This window comes from Hoplias malabaricus, chromosome 7 (assembly GCF_029633855.1).
Source record: "Hoplias malabaricus isolate fHopMal1 chromosome 7, fHopMal1.hap1, whole genome shotgun sequence".
Lineage (NCBI taxonomy): Eukaryota > Metazoa > Chordata > Actinopteri > Characiformes > Erythrinidae > Hoplias > Hoplias malabaricus.
The window spans coordinates 4256271-4277685 of record NC_089806.1 but is presented as its reverse complement, the minus strand read 5'-3'; the positions used below and the strand labels follow the sequence as shown (position 1 = coordinate 4277685).

General features: G+C 39.0%; 1 protein-coding gene across 1 annotated transcript; it reads left to right on the top strand.

Moving 5' to 3' along the window:
• The first annotated feature begins 13782 nt into the window (after positions 1-13782).
• psma6b (proteasome 20S subunit alpha 6b) lies at positions 13783-20792 on the top strand. The gene is made up of 7 exons (XM_066676895.1): positions 13783-13967; positions 15048-15142; positions 15240-15321; positions 15955-16110; positions 16793-16971; positions 17979-18073; positions 20629-20792. The coding sequence occupies exons 1-7, from the start codon at positions 13826-13828 to the stop codon at positions 20684-20686; spliced, it is 807 nt and encodes a 268-aa protein (XP_066532992.1). The 5' UTR covers positions 13783-13825; the 3' UTR covers positions 20687-20792.
• Positions 20793-21415: the final 623 nt, after the last annotated feature.

Sequence of the window (21415 nt, the reverse complement as noted above, 5' to 3'; positions counted from 1 at the left end):
TGAGAGCATCACTTCCTTTTGTTCTTCCTTTTGTTTGAGATGAGGTGTACTATTTGTTCTTATGAACATTATATTAAATTGGATATTAGAACAGGACGAATAGTAGCTTACTCTTTCCACTTCCCACATTAGTATGGCTGAGACTACCTAACCCCCAACTTCCCCCTTGTGCTGGGATGGCTGACAACCACTCCTGGTGTGTGTGTGTGTGTGTGCAATACCTTAAGTGAAGCTGTGTGTGTCGTCACAGCCATGGACAGGTTAATAATAATTGTATGTTGTACAATGACAATAAAAAAGCAAGTTAAGCATGCAAGTTAGCATCTGAAAAGGGTGCTCCCAGGCTGCATTTCCTCTAGAAGGCATAAATAACTGGTAGCATGCCCCAAGATAAATTTAGGAGGGATTTTAAATTTCAGCTAGCCTGGGAATAATGCCTGGGAATCCCCAAGAATCGCTGGAGGAAGCAGACGGGGACAGGGAGGCCTGGGCTTTTTTGCTTGCCCTATTGCAAATCTGTCTCTGTACCTAAGTGGAAAAGAACATGGATGGAGGCTGAATATGAAAATGTTTTCTACCTGCAGATATATCCGTGTCTGAATCTAGGGCATTTCTCTCATTCACTAAAAGTGATTTTGACATTCGGATTTGCTTCTGCGCCTGAAGCTTGCATCTGCAGAGAAGTGCTCTGGCTTTTTTTTTTTTTTTTTTTTTAATTTTCACACCACATCACATACCTCAGTTTAGCACAGGAAGGCCCCAGTTGTAAAAATAGCAACACAACCCATTTCTACTGAATCAATTTCTCTTATTAGGTGAAACCACTTTAAATCCAGCCCAGGTATCTAGTTTGTCTCATTATCAGATTGCTGTAAGAGAATATAAGGTTATTCAAATAACTTTGAGTGGTTCCCAATGCTTTTTCTACGGAAAGTATCTTATATGATTAGCAGACTGAGTGTTATTTTAATAAGAATTCAAATTGTTTTTATTCACTTGTTCACTCACATTTGAGAGCACTCACACTTATTCAGTCACTTATTCAGTTATTATTTACACTCATGCCTGTGAACAATTTGACACACTTCCGCGGTCACTCGCACCTGTAGACAATTTTACACTGCCAGCCCACCTACCAACATGTGGGTTTGGACTGTGGTAGGAAAGATAAGCGCCCAGAGGAACCCCACACAGACACAGGGAGAACACACCACACTCCTCACAGACAGTCACCCGGAGGAAACCCACACAGACACAGGGAGAACACACCACACTCCTCACAGACAGTTACCCCGAGGAAACCCACGCAGACACAGGGAGAACACACCACACTCCTCACAAACAGTCACCTGGAGGAAACCACGCAGACACAGGGAGAACACACCACACTCCTCACAGACAGTCACCCGGAGGAAACCCACACAGACACAGAGAGAACACACCACACTCCTCACAGACAGTCACCCGGAGGAAACCCACACAGACACAGGGAGAACACACCACACTCCTCACAGACAGTTACCCCGAGGAAACCCACGCAGACACAGGGAGAACACACCACACTCCTCACAAACAGTCACCTGGAGGAAACCACGCAGACACAGGGAGAACACACCACACTCCTCACAGACAGTCACCTGGAGGAAACCCACACAGACACAGGGAGAACACACCACACTCCTCACATACAGTCACCTGGAGGAAACCCACACAGACACAGGGAGAACACACCACACTCCTCACAGACAGTCACCCGAGGAGAGGGTCCAACACAGGACCCCTTGAGTAATATTTATATTATACAAGTAAAAGTTTTGTCTAATGGAATGAGAGACTATTTTCATAAAATCATTCAAAACAAGTCAAGATGTTTAGAAATAAGTTGCATTCCTTCCTCACAATTTTGATATATATTCAATATAATTAAAAATAATATTAATACATTTTATTTATATAGCACGTCAGGATACTCAATATCACTTTATATACATAAAAACAATCAAAGGAGCCAAAGTGCATTGGAGAATTAAAGGCTATAAAATGCAATTCGAATAAATAATTAAATTATATTAAATTCTAAAGGTGCCACTAGATCAAACAGTAAACAGCAAAAATTAAAAGCTGAGCTTTAGAAATTAATAACATTAGCTCATATATTAAAAGCAGATCTGAAGAGGTGAGTTTTGTGGAGTGATTTGAAAACAGCTGTGTCCGTGGGGAGAGAGTTCCAATGGGTGGGGGCAGATAGGGTTAGGTGCCTAGTCCTAGGAGCTATGGACAGGAGTTTGGCATCAGTGGAGTGAAATATTCTGGAAGGGGTGTGATGGTGAAGCAGGTCAGTGAGGGAGGACGGGGCCTGGTTATGAAGGACTTAACATCATTCTGCTGTTTGCAGTGCATTCTCTTGAAGGCTTTTTTATATTTGGTTTGTGTCTACCACTAAAAAGTTGCAGCTGCAGAAAGGTTGGGCTTTGTTTTAGCCAAACAGACACACCACACACTTTATTTAGTCTAGGAAGCCCCCTGTTCTGAAAATAACATCACAACCTCTTTCTAATGACAAATTAGCAGTTTGTTCTCTAACAGAAATGAAGTGGGATCAGTTAAAAATAGGGATAAAATGAAATAACCACAATTTATTCAGTGGAGTCCTGTGTGCTGAGGTTGTTATGGGGATTTCCAGGGTCCGACCCATTTCCTGGCCCTTCCCCAGCACTGTTTTCTCAGAAAACCCAAATACAAGGTTGGCGTATCCATACTTAATGCAGCACAGATCCAACATGTGCAAAAATTAACACATGTACACTGTAAATTAATTTATATGGTCCACTTTTGTATTTTACACATAAACCTCTCATGAGTGAACTTGTCTACTTCCACAGTGGAACACAGTTCCTTGTCTCAATGAAACGTCTGTGAGCTGCTCTGGTTCAAACCTCACAGCAGTGTTCCCCCCTGTCTAAAGAGCCCTGTTCAGAATGCCCGCCTGTTCTTTTAAATGATAATGAGCCGCTCTCTGTTCACCCCGACCCCGAGCGCACAGCAGTGAGGAGCGAGGAGCAGAAGCTCTGGTTTTTAGCCGTTTTCACTCTGTTCTCTTTCTTCTCCGTTTTTACTCAGTGCTCTTATTTCTCCGCGCTCGTTGTGTCTGTTTTGCTGCATTTAACCTCATCTTTGTGCTCTCACATGAACACAGATCCAGCGCTGTGATTGGACTCAGACGAGGGGGCGGGGCCATTCTAAAGTGTCTGCACTTGATGTCAGAGGCAAAGCAAGATCAGAACGGCTCGTTTTATCCCATGTTTTCAGATTTAGGCAGAGCACAGGAAACTGACTTGGGGGTCTTGTTTCACAGTGTTTGGGTTGGTGGGCTCTAAATTCACACATTAAAGTGCACATGCACTGAACTTATTTCTTCATAATATGACACATTTAATGCTTGTATAATTTTAGTAGAAAAACATGCATTAATGGGCTGCTCTGAAGCAGCTACATGAGCCTAAACTCACCATGCCTAATTCTGGTCGAGTTGAAATCCCCCAACCCTGGGCTGTGTTGCAGTGGAAATCTGGAGTGATGGGTGATCTGCATCCAATATCACTGGGATGAGTTGGAGTGGAGTTAGTGATCTAGAACTAATCATCCAACATTTCTACTGCTCTTGTAGCTGCCATAACCTTTTCACAGTAATGTTTCAACATCTAATACGACCCCTGCACTGAACATTAGAAGCTGTTACTGCAGTAAAGAGCAACGAATGTAATATCAATGCCTTCAAACCCCGAATTACACCGTATGACCAAAAGTCTGTGGACACCTGGTCTTACAACAATTCGTCTGAAATTAGGTTAATGCAGCTCCAGTGTTAGGAGGCTTTTTTGCACCTCTGGGCCACACTTGGAGCATTGAGCATTGTGAACTATGGCTGATGTGCAGAAAATAAAAGTCTTATTTCATTTTTTACCAAGATTATTCACACTATTTATTCAGATTGAGTGATTCTTAAAAGAGCCCAGCTCTTTCATTATAAGGGGTGTCCACAAACTTTTGCACATATAATCTGGTGAAATATGGTGAAGGCTGCCATACGCTCTCACTGGAAACTGCTGTCTTTGAGCTGAATATTCTGTACTTTGAAGGGGAAGAGATCAAGAGACTTTTGCACTAAATGGTGTCAAAACAAGGCACATGCTTTTGCTAAGTGTTACAGCAGACACACACATGCAAGAGTTCTCTCTCTCTCTCTCTCTCTCTCTCTCTCTCTCTCTGGAAAGTCCCTCCACCGCCTTCTTGTGGTATACTCTGAGAATGAGACTAAAGATACAGAGGCAAGGTCAAATTTTCCACTTCTTTCTAAGAGTGCTAACCACTTCAATTTTATGCTACGTTCCTTTAAATGAACCTCTCAGACGTTATGCTGCAATATGTGTAACACATTACAGAAGATGATCATTCAATGTGGACTGTGAGAGATTTGGACTGATGCCTCCTTGCATTTTACATGAACTTTCAGTAAGAATGCACATGTGAGATTTGCTTGTTGATGGTGTGAGTTGCAGTGCTGATCAAAAAATTTTAAATGCAGCATTTAGCACCAGATATTACTATTATATTATTATTAAGATATATATTAATACTAGATACTATATTATTAACCAGATACTACTGAGTACAATGTATTATTAAATGAACGCCAGATACTACTATATAGTACCAGTTTTTATGAAGTGAGCTTTGGATACTGTTGTGTGATTTCCAAATATGATTAAGTGAGCACCAGATGTCATTTGCTCAGGTCCAGATACTATTAACTGAGCACGAAGCTCTACCAAGTGATCTGATGCTCTGTAAACCCATAGCTGGTGCTCACCTAATATTATCTGATGCTTTTCCGAAAGTACCGTGGACTTGTTTTATAGTGTGTAGTACTCACTCAATATTCAGTGCTCACAGGTTTTCGAATGCCATTGACAGCACACTGCTAAGCACTTGTTCCCCCTCAGTTATTTTCTACAGTTATTCTTGCTCACTTTATGAAACAGCCTTTATACTGACATCTAGAGGCTGTGCTGTGTCGGATATTCTGTGTGGGACCCACTCTATGGAGCATGATGTGTTTCAATCAAAGAATACAGATGCACTTTAGAGAAAACAATGTAAAAATAATAAAACCATCACTTTCATTAACATAGTTTGCCACTCCTTGGTGGTAGGAAGGCCTGATTGTTTCTCTGAAGTTAAGGAGTTAAGGCTACATCAAACATGTCACTCTGGAATTTTTAAAGGAAACAGAAAGATATGAGCCTCCTTTCCCACTTTAGACACACCCTCGGTGACAGACTGCTTCCTCTTTCTGAACAGTATCCAGTGTTTACGTGATAAGGGCTCATTTACGTTTCCGTCAGTGCCTGCTGGGCAAGCTTTGTGTCGTTCAAGTCTTTTTGAATACTGCTTCTATCTGTGGACGATTTAATTTGCTGAAATCATTATTAATACACGTCACTTACCTACTACTGTTCACAGCAGAACCATGGCATGAACATTCATTCACTCATCTTCTGTAGACATGGGATTACTGGTATGTCAACCACTTTTGACATCTGCATTTAACCCATCTGTAGAAGTGAAAACACACACACACACACACACACAGGTGTGCAGCACTAATGATTAGGGGTACACACTCAGAGTGGTTGGCAGGTACTTGGTACCCAGGGAATAGTCTGGGGTTAGGTGCTTTGCTCAAGGGTTCTTTAGCCATGAATGTTGCAGGATGAGAAGTCACTGTTCCTTCAGTCCCTTGGACACTGAGGTGCTGTCCCTTCACTCCCCTGTTCCTCTGTCTGTCTTTAAATGAACCAGTTTAAGGCTAAATGATCATTTAGTGAGTTAGACACAGAGCAGGTGTTTCTGCCAGGCCTTGCGTTTTACTGAATGACTCTTCAGGAACTGAATATTTTTGTTAATCATTTTTGAAGGGGAATTTAAAACTGTGAAACTATTTCCAGTCAAACTGAATCCTGTGAACTGTGGGATTTGTTGCTTTGCATACTTTCTTAGCCCCCCCCCTTTCACCGTTTCTTCAACTCTCAGGAGCCCCACAGAGAAGGTATGAGGCTGAGAAATACTACAATACACACAATACCGAGGCACTAGAGGCACCACAACATTTCCCATAATGCCCCAGTGTCTGTCCAAAAGCTTTTGTGCTTTAAATATCCACTGCCATGACACATAGGATTAATTACCTCAGACATCCCAAAAGTTCCCCTCTGTCCAGCTCTTATGAACTGTAGTAACAATACAGCTTCTCAAAACTTACCGTAAATGACCTGACAGATGCAAGTGCACCCCTGCTGGAGAAGAGAGGGGATTACAAGGAAACACTTCCCCACACTTCTGATGAAGTGAAAATCATTCTGGGTTCCTAGGAAACAACACAACATATTCTCAGAAACTTTACAGACATTTCACAATGGCCGACAGGGTTCAGCTGCAGAACGTGTAAACACTCAAGGGACTTGTTTGCTTCTGCCATGTGCCCAGTGATTCCAGGCAGACAACTGTCTCATTCACACACACACACACACACACACACACACACACATATATATATATATATATATATATATATATATATATATATATATATATATATATATATATATTTTTTTTTTTTTTTTTTTTTTTTTTTTAATGAATCTAACTTGCATACATGTCTGTCCTCGCTGTGATATGAAGGTCAGTGAGTGTTTAAAGGTCTGGGGTGTCGTAAATCTGTCCTGATATTTCTTATCTGCTTTGAATAGACAGGAATGTGAGCTTCCGGCACTGGGGGAATTACCCTTCACTTTTCTGGCAGTCTGATCCTAGTGTCTTCCGCATTTCACACAGGTACGCAGCTGTCTGCATGTTCTGGTGCTCTTTAGATTAGACAGCTCAGTGCATCTGAGGAGTAAAATGATTTTTGGCAGTAAGTCATCATTAATTTTAATAAACAATGGTGCATAAAATAATAAACACATATTTTAATAGAGTGTTACCTTTATTATTTATTGGCCCCTATGTCCCCTATGGGACATTTGTCTTTTCTAAAGTGGACATATTAGTGGTTATTTTACTTTCATTTGAAATGCTGCATAAATCAATCAATCAATTAATAATCAGTGATCATTGGAACACAGGCCTTTAACATTTCATTGAGAAACATGTGTTAATTCACTCTGATCCTCCACTTCCTCAAACTGCTCACACTTCCCCTTTTCTGAAATCCCCTCAACTTTCCCTCATCCTCCAGAGCCCAGGTGTGTGTGTGTGCGTGTGTGTGTGTGTGTGTTTGTTAACACGTGCATTAAAATAAGAGCTGATTTGTTTATTAATGCATTTGTGTGTGTGTGTGTGTTAACACGTGCATTAAAATATGAAAATATGAGCTGATTTGTTTATTAATGCGTTTGTGTGTGTGTGTGTGTGTGTGTGTGTGTGTGTGTTATAATACGTGTATTAAAAAGTGTTGATTTGTTTAACGTGTGTGTGTGCACGTGTTTGTGTTAACATCTGTATTTAAAAAGTGTTTATTTGTGTATTAGAGCATGTCGGTGTGTGTGTGTGTGTGTGTGTGTTTGCAGAGAACTTAGGGCTAAATTCAACAGCTGTTCCTTGCACTAGAAATGTATCATTTATTATCAGAGAAAGAGAGAATGCCACAAAATATATAGGAAGTGAGAGACAGAAACAAACAAACAAATAAACAAACAAACAAATGAAGAGCAGACGGAACTGTGGATGGCAGAGAGAGAAAGAGAAAGATGAAGAAAGAAGAGACGGAGAAATAGATAAGGAGCACATAGAAAGTAAACAGCGAAAGAAGGAGATGCAGAGAAAAACAAACCGTAAGAGTGGGAGGGAGGCAAAGAGGGAGAGAGGGAGGAAGACTCTTTCTCCAGCTGTGAGAGAAAGGGGGGATGTACAGCTGCAGGCGCTCAGACTGGTGGGGGATTTCCCACTCGAGGTCTCATTACTCCTGAGCCAGAACCACAGGGTAAAACCCGCAGGAGGAGAAGAGGACTGCTCCGGGAGATTTTAGACGTCAAGATCAGCTGCTTCTGCTGTGTACATACATTCTGATTATATCTCCATCAGAGAGGCTTTTTTATATGACAACAGGGGACTTTTATATCCAAATCAGCTTGAATTTATTAATTAACACTTTTATGAAACTGAACATCACAGTGAGTTGGAGTCAGAGACCACATTTCCATTATTAAATTTCCAGTTGTCAGTTCCACTGCTCCACAGAACTATGTCCCGGTGGTGGTGGGAGGCTCATGTGCAGCTGCTCATTTCATTCCTTGCCTTTTCTATAAAGGTTATATGTTATGTGCACTGTATCTTCACATTAAAGTTGCAGAAGGTTATTTCAAACCATTCAGTGCAGTATCTCTGAAACCTCTGCACCACTAGGCGTCCGTTTAATGGCTGTTTCCTTGTGTAAAGACGTGTGGTCTGTAGATCAAAGGGCTGAACTGTCTTAGTGTGTGAGCAGTGAGATCACACATCTCCACCTCACAGCATTGTTAAAGAGATATAGTGTGTATGTGTGTGTGTGTGTGTGTGTGTGTGTGTGTATGTATGGTCCCATCAAAGCAGGCTAATTCACCTATTTTTGAAAGAAAAAAGAATGAACGAAAGAAAGACAAATAACTGTGAGGCAGAAGAGAGATGAATGACAAAAAAAAAGAACTCAGAAAGTATAAAACTGACAGTTAGGTACAGTTAGTGAATTAGGGAGAATTAAGAGAGAAAGAAAGAAAAAATACATGGAGAAAAAGCAAGAAAGAAGATGGAGAGAGAGATGGCATAGACTTCTACTGAAAGTTAAGAAGGGTTTGTTGAACTCTCCTGTAATTTATATAGATAGATAGATAGATAGATAGATAGAGAGTGAGTGTGTTGCATGTTTAGGTTTTGCACTACATTCTCTGCTGTTGCACCGTGCTGATGATGTTCCATGATTTTAAAATTAAAACGTGGGAACAGTCAGATCACTTCATCACAAGACTAGGTTTCCATGCATTATTAAGTTGTTCACATGGCCTAATTTAAATATTTTGTGTGTCATCATGGCTCAGTCCTCTTCTCTCTGTGTTAATGTTTTGAATGCTGGGTATTTTCTCCAACCTTTTGGTTTTACTGCAGCTTTTTATTTTTAAACTGATCAGCCAACCACAGAGAGAGAAAGAGAGAGATCGGGGGGAGGGGGGAGGGGGTGCTGCGTTTAGTGTGTTCCACAGCAGAGGAAATAAAATCTGAAACTCGCCCACGGCTCAGCTCTGTGGCGCGGGGTCAGACACAAAGGGGATTTTCTGAACAATTAAAAAAAGTAGGGTTTCTCAGCTGTTTTAGGTTCTCCTGCTGCTCTTGTAATTTATTAAAATCATCTGACTCCCTCTATTTTTACTGTATACAAGCTCTTCAGTTTTGACCAGAATTCTTCCAAGGGCCTGGAGACACAGAGTAAATCTTTAAACTTTAAACTACAAATTTATAAATATTATAAATAATATAAGTCTCCATTTATTAACATGCAAACTGTGAAGTCTTATTCAACTCTAATAATCACTATGGCATTTATAATTATTGACCCCCTCTGTCTAGTTTTACCCTCCGTAGGCTCTTGATTTGCTCAGGCCTCTTCCAAATAACAATGGGCCTTGAATCAAGTTGAATCCAGAATTATACGCAAAAGGTAATTACTGTGCTTGTTCTCTCTGCGTGAATCCTCCCATTCTTTACTGCTTAGCATGAAGCTACAACACATGCAACTGTCAGATTATACAACTGAAGCATGCTGAGCTGACACAACTGTATTAGCAGTTTTTGTTCTCCTCGAGTATTGAGCATATGGAGCTGAACTGATGTTCCAGCGTTGACCCGATGCAACTGGACTAACTGTTAGTGTAATCCTCTGAATGTGTTGAAACCATGTGAGGAAAATTAGAAATTAGCATTTTTGTTTGTGTGTGTTAAGTCCAGTAATGTTGTGTTAAGGCTGCTTTACACAGAGAAGGGCATTATGGGAGTCACGTAAAATACAGGGGGTAGTAAACAGCCTGACATGACTCTAGGTGCTATGTGCATCTGTGGAGTGCTGCGTCAAGTAAAGATCTGCTAGCCTTGGCCACAGGATCCCAAAATACTTGCCATGAACTAGTGCAAAGTCAAACTGTAGTTCAGCTCGAGTTTGTGTGTAATTAGTGTAAATAGCTAAATCATTATTTATTTTTGTCCAGTGTGGTTCTCCTCTCTGTAAAACATAGTGCATGATTTTTTCTTCAATGTTAGCTTATACATTCTGCCTTGCATGCTGTCCCCTAGCGCACTTGTTCACTTTAAATTAAAGAATGTTGGCTGACACCTATATCCTGTATGAATGTCTGCATGTGTTGCCTGCACAGGTTTGCAATTACACAAATGCAGAAGTATAAACCAGATTTTATGTGTTGTAGCTATAGGCCTTACAGGACTCTCAAGCTACTTCAACTCCCAGATTAGCAATACTGAGTGACTGGGGAGAGCTAGCTAGACACTAAAACTGGCAATGACTTCATTTTAAATTTGCTCACTTGTTTTAAAAATCACACTACAGTTTGTACAGAAGTCAGTGCCATCTGAAGGCACAGAGGTCAAATGTAGGGTCTGGTTTTGCCCTACACAGACTGTGATTCCTCCATAGTTACACTTACACTAGAAGGTGAAGGTCCTAAACCCTTTGCAGTCTAGTGCTGAGAAATATTGTTTTTAAACTGTTTGATTCTCTCCTGAAATTTGACCCAAAGCAGTAAGTCACACACTCTCTTTGCTGGAAAGACTGGGCTTTAAATGGACACTCTTTTTATTCCTTTTTTAATTCAACTGCTCAAAGTGGAGTGGTTCAGAACATTGGAACTTTAATTTCTGTTCCCTGTTCACTCTTATTTTGGCTCTGTCCCTGTTTTTTTTTTATTTTTATTATTTTCTTTTAGTCATAATATTCTAAATGTGTTTATATTTACAAAATAGTATCCGGTTGTTGAGTCACAACATTAAAAAACTTTGTGCTCTTAAAGCTTCAAGAAAATTAACACATTATAATCTTGCCTTTATTGCATTTTTTTCAAATGTAACGTTCCCAAAAGTGGCATGTCATATTTTAAGCAAGTGTGTGTACTTTTAATTTTGCTGCAGATAACTGACTTTGATAAACACTGTGATAACGTATCTCTCCCATACCTTTCTCAGAATCTGAAAGAGGGCTTCTGAGAAGAGTGTGGCTGTCCACTGAAAACATTATCACTGTGGCTAGGATTATCCCACAATGATACAATCTTTAAAAAAAAAAAAAAAATCCTGCGTCAGTTTCACAGAAAAAGCAGAGTTCAAGCACAGCTTCTTCTTTAATTGAGTGTTTAATCCAGTGAATAAATCAGATCCCTTTGATCACACAAATGCACAATCATACGTACATATATCCGTGAGACTGGGTACGTGAAGAAAAAAAAAAGTTTGTTCAGAACCCTGAGTTTACAGAAAAACAATGCTTGGTGGAGAATAATTGGTTGGAGGAGTATTTTGTGTTATTTGAGAGTACTGTGTTGTGGAAAACCCTGGGGTTTTCAAAAACATTGCTTTGTTGGAAAATGTTGGTTATGGAAGTGCACTTTGGTTGTGGAGTTGGTGGAGAACATTTGGTTTTGGACAACATTGGCTTGTGGGGAGCATAGAATTTGAGTTTGGGATAATACTGAGTTGAAAGGGAACACCATGGTGCTGTAGAATTTTGGGTTGGTGGAGAACACTGTGCTTTGGGGGAAACATATTGCAGTCATTATTATTTTTTATCTTTTTTTTGTATAATATCTAAAAATAAAAATTTTTTTTTCACTTACCTAAAATAGTAAGTGAATAAAGTGGTTTCAATTATACATGGGTACACTGTGTTTCTCCATCACAGACTTTTTTCCAATAGCTGCTCTATTTCTGAAGACCCGAGGCTGGCTTAACACGAAGGAAAGGAAGTAAATGAAGATAAGAAACCCAAGCTTCTTCCTACCGCCCCAGAGAACTCTAAATCAGATAAGACCTTTTTAAGAGCACCAGGGGCTTAGTTTTTTCATTTGCTGTTGTCAAATAATAACATCCAGAACCGTTGCTAACATATTTTGAAGTTTACGTGGCAGCAGCCTTGACTTTCATAAAGACCTAGTGTATATTGTTCAAGATTTTGAGTCAACAGTAGACTCATAAAATAGTTCAGTGTTAGCACAGAGCATATATCCTGACAACACATGTCAGTTGTAACATATATGTAATGCTTGTATATATGTTTATATGTAATTAACTAGCCTAATTGGTTATGCATTTCTTTTTATATTTTTTTACTACAGGGCTAGCAGCTTAAATACTTGCAAAAAGCACAATTCCTTCATAACTCTGTATTTAGAATGTAAACAAAGACATGGAGAGTGTTTCAATGTGAAGTGGGTGATTACAAACCAGGGCTCAGCTAGATTTCCTTCCGGTGGTGCTGAATGGAACCATGTATCTCCTTTCTTTCTTTCTTTCTTTCTTTCTAAAATAGCTTAAAATATTAGAGTACAGAAACTGAAGGAAAACACAATATTAAACAAAGTAGTGCAGGGAAAATACGAAAAAAGTCTGAAGGACTTGTACTAGGTAATTTCCTAGTCTCCTTAATCTAACTTAATTATATGATCTTACTTTATTAGTTTAATATACGCTAAAACACACATTCAGCATTGTATTTCCTCTCAACCCGCAGCAGTGACCTCCACCCATCTAAAGAATTTTACATGGAATGATGATAGTGGATAATGGGGGGAGATCTCTTTAAAGAGTGGCCAGTGGGTGTCAGTAGAAAAGGTTTTATTCTGAAAAAGTTGTGTGGAAAAAAGGAAAAAAAGGAAGGTATCTGATAAAGTAGCCAGGGAGTTGAAGTACCTAATAATATGACCAGTGAATGGAAACAGACTAATGAATTTTCTACACTTCAGCAGGGTGGTAGATTGTTGAGGACGTTGGGGTTTTGGAGAAGACTGAGTGGTTGGGGAACACTGGGTTTGTTGGAGAACATAGAACTGTTGGAATAGACTTTGTTGGATAAATTATGTTCTCTTGTTGTAAAGCAGTTTTGTTTGAAAATTTCCTGTGCAAAAACTATTTACTATGTTAAACAAAGGGTAAAAACAACAACCTTACCCTCAACATTAAGGCTTATAGGCTGAAACTGGTCTATACCCACAGCATCCTTCTTTCTGAAGGATACCCCCAGTTCTTCTCCACACGTGATCCATCCAGTACAGCACTCCATTAGGCCCCGGGGCAGAACCTGCCTTTGCATGATGCACCACGTCTTGAATCTCATTTTGGTAAGCTAACATCCATTTGCCGCTCTATTTGAAACATGGGTGGAATATCTCCTGGTAACTCAAGCTCCTCTGCCTTATCCCTACCAGTATACACACTATTTAAATGCCCCTCCAAAGACAACAAGGTACTAGTTTAAATGTAATTCCTATGTGTTATGTCTTATCATGTTATACTGTAAACAGAATCTGTCCTAAAGTTTGCAGATAAAGACAATGCTTAATCAAAAAGACATGGTCAGGGTTTTGAAGAGTTCCAACGTCCAAAGCCTTTTTTCCATTTCTGCTGATCTCTAAATCATCTCCACTCTAAAACAATGTGCTTGTGACTTGTAAATCGCAGGTGTAAAGACCCGGATGTTATATCGAGAACTATATCCGAGGGGTGAAATCATACTTGCATGAGAAGGCGGTTAATAATTGGAAAGCATTTCATATTTTATCGCTTTTTAAAGACTGAAATAAGGATGTCTCGCGGTTCAAGCGCTGGGTTTGACCGCCATATAACCATTTTCTCTCCGGAGGGTAGGCTTTATCAAGTAGGTAAGTGTTTGTATCGTGCTTGAAATGCTTTACACACCGGCTTCTTGTTGCAATTTTCCATTCCACCTTAAATGGTGCATCAGTTACATACTGATGCAGAGGCACCGAGACACAAGAAAGTGACTGCCGCACACTTTAAGGAGGAACGGAAAGTTCCAACAAGAAGCTAACTTTAGCTAAATTTTTGCGTTTATTCTCATTCATTCATAAATACTGGGCTTCATCAAAAATCATTTGTTTCATGATCTTTTTCGTTGTTCCCGAGAGGGTGTTTTGCAGTATTTTGCCAGTGTATTTTAGGTTTTAGCCCCTGTTTTATATACAATAACAGTAATGCTGAATCATAGTCTGCTTATAATGATGTTTTCAGGGTTTGTTTGTTTGTTATTGATTCTTTTTTTTCTACTTTATTTTCAGTATTTGTTGTATTATTAAGTGTTTTTATTTTTCACCTGTTTGGATGTGTAGGTTTATGGGCACAGTTAAATATGTCAATTTTTTGAAGAATTTATTCTGGTCATTTACTGCACTCCTTTAGTAAAGTTAAAAGGCTCTTTGTAGTAATGTAATACAAAAAAATTGTAAACATTATGTAAATAATTATGGCAAAATTCATAGAAAAAAAGTCATCCTTTTGCAATCCTTTTAAACAATGGGCATTTATTTTTAATATATAATATAAATTCTGTATAAAATCATCAAGTCCTTTTCCAGTTATTGATGAGATCCCCAAAAACTGTTCTCTGTTAAGGGTTTCAGAGGTTCAGATTGCAAATTATTTTTGCAAAACACACTGCCATTAACTGTCCCACTGGTTTGCAAAAGGATGCCATTATTTGTTTTCCATTACGTTAAAGTTGTAAAAATATTTTCTTTCAACTGTCTAGCTAAAATATTGCTGTAAGATCAAAACAATATCACAGTAGCTCAGGATTACACAATACTGGGGCTATATCACCCAGCACCACCTAATAACAGTATAATAATATAAGCTGTGGTAATGCCAAACTTTGAATTCTATTTTTAGAGTAAAGTTCTAAATAATTATTTAATTTCCTCAACTGTTTTTAATTTCCACAGAATATGCATTCAAGGCAATTAACCAGGGAGGTCTCACATCAGTCGCTGTCAGAGGGAAAGACTGTGCTGTTGTTGTCACACAGAGAAAAGTTCCAGTGAGTTCACTGTCACACATTACACACAGATCAGACTTTGATAATAGCAATGACAACAGTAATGACAATAATAATAATAATATTTTTTTTTTTCCAGGATAAGCTTCTGGATGCTTCCACTGTCACTCACCTGTTCAGAATAACAGAAAACATCGGCTGTGTGATGTCAGGGATGACAGGTACAAACTCTCAGATAATTAAACATGGTATTTCCAGAGTATTCACAGGAAAGGAATGAGCCGCATTAAATTTTAAATGAAGTTAAAGGAGAATGATTTTCCCCCCAAAGAGTTGAGTGTCATTTTACACAGTGCCCAGCTGGTGTTTTGAAATTGTCAGTCAGGATTCTTGTCAAGTGTGTTTTACTCAAAAAGACTTAGACTTCCACAGTGTATGCACTCTAAACACAATGACATTTAACAACATAAAAAGAATAAAATTTAAGATTTATAAACATTATTAATTGTTTAATTATTATTTATAACATATACCGGTAATGACGTGTTTATAATAATGTGAGCTGATCGGCTCTTTTTATTGGATGGACGAGACTCTTCCCATAAGCAGAAGACATTTTTTGCATTACAAGCATTTTTAGCATTTCAGGATTCACTTTTTACCCAGTAATCTGTCCCCTGCTCCTTTGAGGTCTCTGGTGTTATTCAAGTAGCTGCAAAATGACAAAGAGAATTTGATTCTGATATTTTTCTGATGTTGTGTATTAGTAAAAGTGGAACTCAGTTCGTAAACTTTAATTTGTGGCTAATCCTCAGGTAATGCCTCTAATGTTTTGAAATGGATTGTGTTTCCAGCTGACAGCAGATCTCAGGTGCAGAGAGCACGATATGAAGCAGCGAACTGGAAATATAAATACGGATATGAGATCCCTGTGGACATGCTCTGTAAGAGGATCGCAGACATCTCTCAGGTCTACACACAAAACGCTGAGATGAGGCCACTCGGCTGCTGTAAGTCTGTCCAGAGGCAGGAATAAATGTGAACGTTGGAGGAATAAAGCTTAGAGTGCTTTTTAGCTTCTTTATAGGCATTAACATGTGTTTTGAATTGAGAGAGGTCAACATTACGAGGACCAGTGCCATTCAAATACTCCAGGTTATGTTCCCCTCTGTGAGATTTAAAGAAGGGTTAAATGAAGGTTATTTTCCTTAGTAATATTATTTGATTATGTATTTATGGTTTATTTTTGGATTCTATGACAATTACATATTAATCTGATCTGCAAGATGACTAGATGTTTCCTTCTCATCCCTACCCATGATTATTCATTCATTACTTAAATTTCTGTAACCACTTTATCCTGTTCAGGGTCATGAACCTTCCCTCTCAAGCTGCAGTGAAGTCTGCAGTATTCAAATGAATTATATTCTTGCACAGTAGCAATCTGGTAAATGTCAGTGTCCCACAGTACCTGGGTCCTGGGGTTGGGCGATGTTCACACCCTGCCTCAGGTCACTGTCTGTGTGAAGTGTGGTGTGTTCTCACAGTGTCTGTGTGTTCCAGTTTCCATTCACAGTCAAAACACACGTTTGTATGTGGATTGGCAGAAACCAAACTAATTCTCTCTTTTTCTTTCTCTCTCTTTTTCTCTGTCTCTCTCTCTCTCTCTCTCTCTCTCTCTCTCTCTCTCAGGTATGATAGTAATTGGTCTGGATGAAGAGTATGGACCGCAGGTATATAAGTGTGACCCAGCTGGTTATTACTGCGGATTCAAGGCCACAGCAGCTGGAGTCAAACAGACAGAGGCCACCAGCTTCCTGGAGAAGAAGGTGAAGAAGAAACACGACTGGACCTTTGAACAAACTGTTGAGGTACAACATCTGTTAATCAGTTTCTGTAAACACCACTGCTTTTCCTGAATACTAGGGTTTGAATCCCAGCTCAGGCAAAATATTACACAAATAAAAGTCACCTAACAGTTTCGATATACATCTGTAACTGTTTAAATCTAGATTGAACCATGGTTGCGCTAGATGAAACGTCGCTAGCCAAATCCAGTTAATGTTATCGGAATTCACTGTGATCAGCAGACTTCACAGGTCAAAACATTTCAGAAGCCAGGCTTTATGACATGTTCAGGTTTGACAAGCAAATTCACCTCCTCCATCTGTAGTGCTGCTGGCTTTGGCCACAGTGACCTGAAGGCGTGGGTTTTGGTACAGCATTACTTTGGATTTGAAAGGATAGCTTTGTATCTAATTGTAGCTGTGTGTAAGCAGGACATTTTATATAAAACAATCTGATCTGAATTGATTATGCAGTGGTACAGAAGGCATTTGGAGCACTGTCCACCAGGAGGCTGGGTTAGAGGAATTGCATTTGTTTTTGCTTTGTGTTTTTACTGTGTTTGATAGTAAACAGCACCAAAATGGAAGACTTTTGCATTGCCAATATTCTGGCTCTGCCCCTTTCTCTGACTAAGCAACTGAAACAGTTAACACTGTCCAGTCTCATATAATAAGATCTATTATAGCAACTGGCTGATAAAAATGTACTAAAAATCAACTAAAATCAAGTCTGCTGCTAACATCCATCTAAAAACCTGGGCTAATGTTTACAATATTTGGCAGGTGCACTTATCAAGAGAACGTAGGATTTAAGGCTAATGTAGCATGAGGAGTCTAGCCCAAGGACACTCATGGGTACAGCCTGAGCAGGGAAAGGAAGCCCACTGTGGCATGTGGAGGGCAGTGGTTTGTGCTACTTCAACCAAGTACAGGCAAACCTCAGGCTTAAATATATCTACCCTTAACGTTTAGCTTCCACCTTTTAGTAAATGTGAAATTTAACCAGGTTTCTGTTCTCTTTTGACACGTAGACAGCAATCAGCTGTCTGTCCACAGTTCTTTCCATCGATTTCAAGCCATCTGAGCTGGAGGTGGGAGTCATCACAACAGAAGACCCCAGATTCAGGTGAGTCTAGTTCCTACAGTTACACTGGGTCACAATTAACAAAACCCTCATCAGTCAGTCACCACCCTACCTAAAAACTTCATACAACCAGTGTCTGCTTCATTTTATAATATGTCCTCCAAGTTCTTCCAATTGAAAATCCATAACACACATTCTACTTTTTACTGATTAGAATACACGTCAGCAAACTTTAAAATAACACTTATTATGTCAATCTCAGCTTTTAATTATTACATCAGAAATATTACTGATATATGAACCTGCTTTTCTGCTATTTGAATGTTTACATATTGTCTATTAATTATTTTGTGCTGCACATCTAATCAAGTAAGAAATTAGAAAAAATGCTTATACTTAAATATACCTAAATATACAGTACAGGGCAAAAGTTTTAGGCACCAGAGATTTTAAAAGTTATTTATCTCAGCAGTAAGTGTTTATTTGCTAAAAAACAAACAGACAAACAACAAATAATGCCCAACATTTGAATAAACCCAGATAGCATTCCTCCAGTGTGATCCTCTGTGTGTGAATGTGTTTAACTTTGTCCAAGTCTCTCCTCGTGGAGTGTGTATTATTTGAGGTGATCATCCAGTGCCTAGTTTTAGTGGTTCATAATTAATAATGATTTTAAATAATGTGTGCTGTGGATTTAACTAATTCATCCAAATCAAGGAGAATCTGAACAAAACATTGTTCTTCAAACTCACTCTCACCCACTGCTTTATAGAAAAAAGAGATCTTATATTTCTTATATGATTTATATTATTATTATTATTTTTGTATTAACTGTGATCTCATGTCTGCTCTTTTTCACAAATAGCCCCTGCTGCTTCCCATGCTGTCAGTGTAAATAAGAAGTTGTTCTTAATGACTTGCTCGGTTAAAGATTTTATAAAGTAAAGTAAAAAAAGAAAGAAACAAACAAATACATAAAACATTGTGTGTTTTAGTGATCTAGTTCTAATCATCCAACATCAGCACCTGACCTCACTAAATCTTTACAGCAGTGTTCCCATTAAGAGTACAGGCTGTTTCTACATTGACAAACAACACACACCTTATTTATCCATTCTGGATGAGCACATGTGCACAATCATTTGTTCATCGTAGTTTAAACTTGGCACCTGAATATGTATATCATGTTGCCACACCTACTCTCAATGAGCATTTCTGAGGTAGGTTATAGACTAGGAATTATTCACCTTGTGATATCTCATTACATGAAATTCATAAATAAAAACATCACTTCCTTCTTCCTTTGCCCAGGAATATCAGTCTCTTCCTGCAAAGAGGGATTCTGTAAACAATAAAACACAAGCTTTTTTTTTTCAAATATGTATAATTCTGCATGATAAAATTGTAAGTTCTTTAATAATTGCTTGATATATTTATACTTTCTGTACTAATAGTTAAAGGCAACATATTCTCCCCCCTTTTCATGAGTGAACACAGTTCTGAGTCTTGTTGGCCGCTTTCAGCACCTGTTCCTTTAAATGATAATGAGCTGCTCTCTGTTCACCCCGACCCCGAGCGCACAGCAGTGAGGAGCGAGGAGCAGAAGCTCTGGTTTTTAGCCGTTTTCACTCTGTTCTCTTTCCTCTCCATTCTCCATTTTTACTCCATGCTCTTATTTCTTGTTTAACCTTGTCTTGGCACCTTACATAAACACACGTTCTGCACTGTAATAAGGCTGGATTTTGATGTTTTGAAAATGATTATTGCAGTGATCTTCTATTGATTATTGATTTTATTTTGATGGTTATACAATACATTTTAACCTGCATTGGATGTATTTGGTCATAAGGCTACATAAGACATTAAACTCCACTGCATTTCATCTGATTGCAACCTGCGTACATGGTCAGCAAACTTCTTAAGAAGGTGTTATAACAAATGATGCATCTTGTAATAAATCTTTATAAGTGGCTGTGTAGGCTTGTATACGTTTATATGAAAGGGTTATGGAGAAGTTGTATAGTTTCATGTATGAACTGTCAATTCTTCATTGAATGAAATGTCCATTATCCATTCTGTCAGCTCCACTGACCTTTGTACTTCTACAATTACAGATTGTAGTCTGTTTGTTGGTCTGCATACTTTGTTAGCCCCATTCCACCCTATACTTAAATGGACAGAACCACCAGAAATCAGACCCAGCAGTGCTGCTGGAGTTTTTAAACCCTGTGTCCACTCTCTGTCCACTCTGTGAGACACTCCTCCCTCGTTGGTCCACCTTGTAGATGTAGAGTCAGAGACAGTAGCTCATCTGTTGCTTCACAGTTTAGTCTAAACACCCCATGAGCTCACAGTAACACCACCACCACCACGTCAGTATCACTGCAATGTTAAGAATGTATGCAGAGCAACAAATTGTCTGTAGCTTATAACTGTAAAACTATAAAGTGCTCTTGTGTGGTCAGAGAAGCTGATACAGTGGACAAGGAAGTGACTTTAATCTTGTGACCAATCTGTGTTTTTGCACATCAGACTTGTGCCGAATGTTATAAACAGGGTTTTGAATAACCCCATACACTTTCACCTCTGTGTTTCAGGATCCTCTCTGAGTCAGAATTGGATGTTCATCTGGTGTCTCTGTCAGAAAGGGATTGAGCTCCAGAAGCTGAAGATGTGTGGAACTGCAGAACCGTGTTCCAAAGAGATGTCAACTCTGTTTCCATGTAGATCCCCTGCCCGCCTCGTTCCAATAAAGATGGTTTTGGAGAAAATTATGAGTGCCTTTGTTCGTTGTTTGTTCCTCAGGTCGGTAAAATGTCGCAATATTTGAAGACACTTCATTTATTTAGTGAGTTCAACAGTTCAGTTAAAGGAGCAATCAGTCATTTTCTCCAGTGATTCTTCTTCACATAATGAAGCCCCTGTTGTTCTGACATTTGATGACCCAGATTTATCAGGGATTCTGTACTAAACTTGTGACTAGTAAAGTTCTTCTATTTCCTTGTTTTTCGGAAGAAACATGAAACAAATGAGTAGTGTGGTGTGCATGACTGGTTAGAGTTACATTTTAGCGTCATCTTTTTATGATATTTGAATGATAATCTATGAGTAAATAATTCAGGGAGAGAGTTAACATCAAACACAAACTCTGTCACAAACTTTAATTGAGAAAATATAGGCATGCAGCTCACAGTTCAAACAATAACATACCTCTATATTCAGCTTCAAGAACTTTATAAGAGGCAAATGTGTGGGTTAAGCTAGGCATGACACCACCCAGTCAGTTTTCTGTGCTCTGCCTGAAATCATGGGCTAAAACAAGACCAGAGAAGAAAGAGGACCGAGCGAAAAGTTAAAAACTACAGCCTCTTCTCCTCGATACTC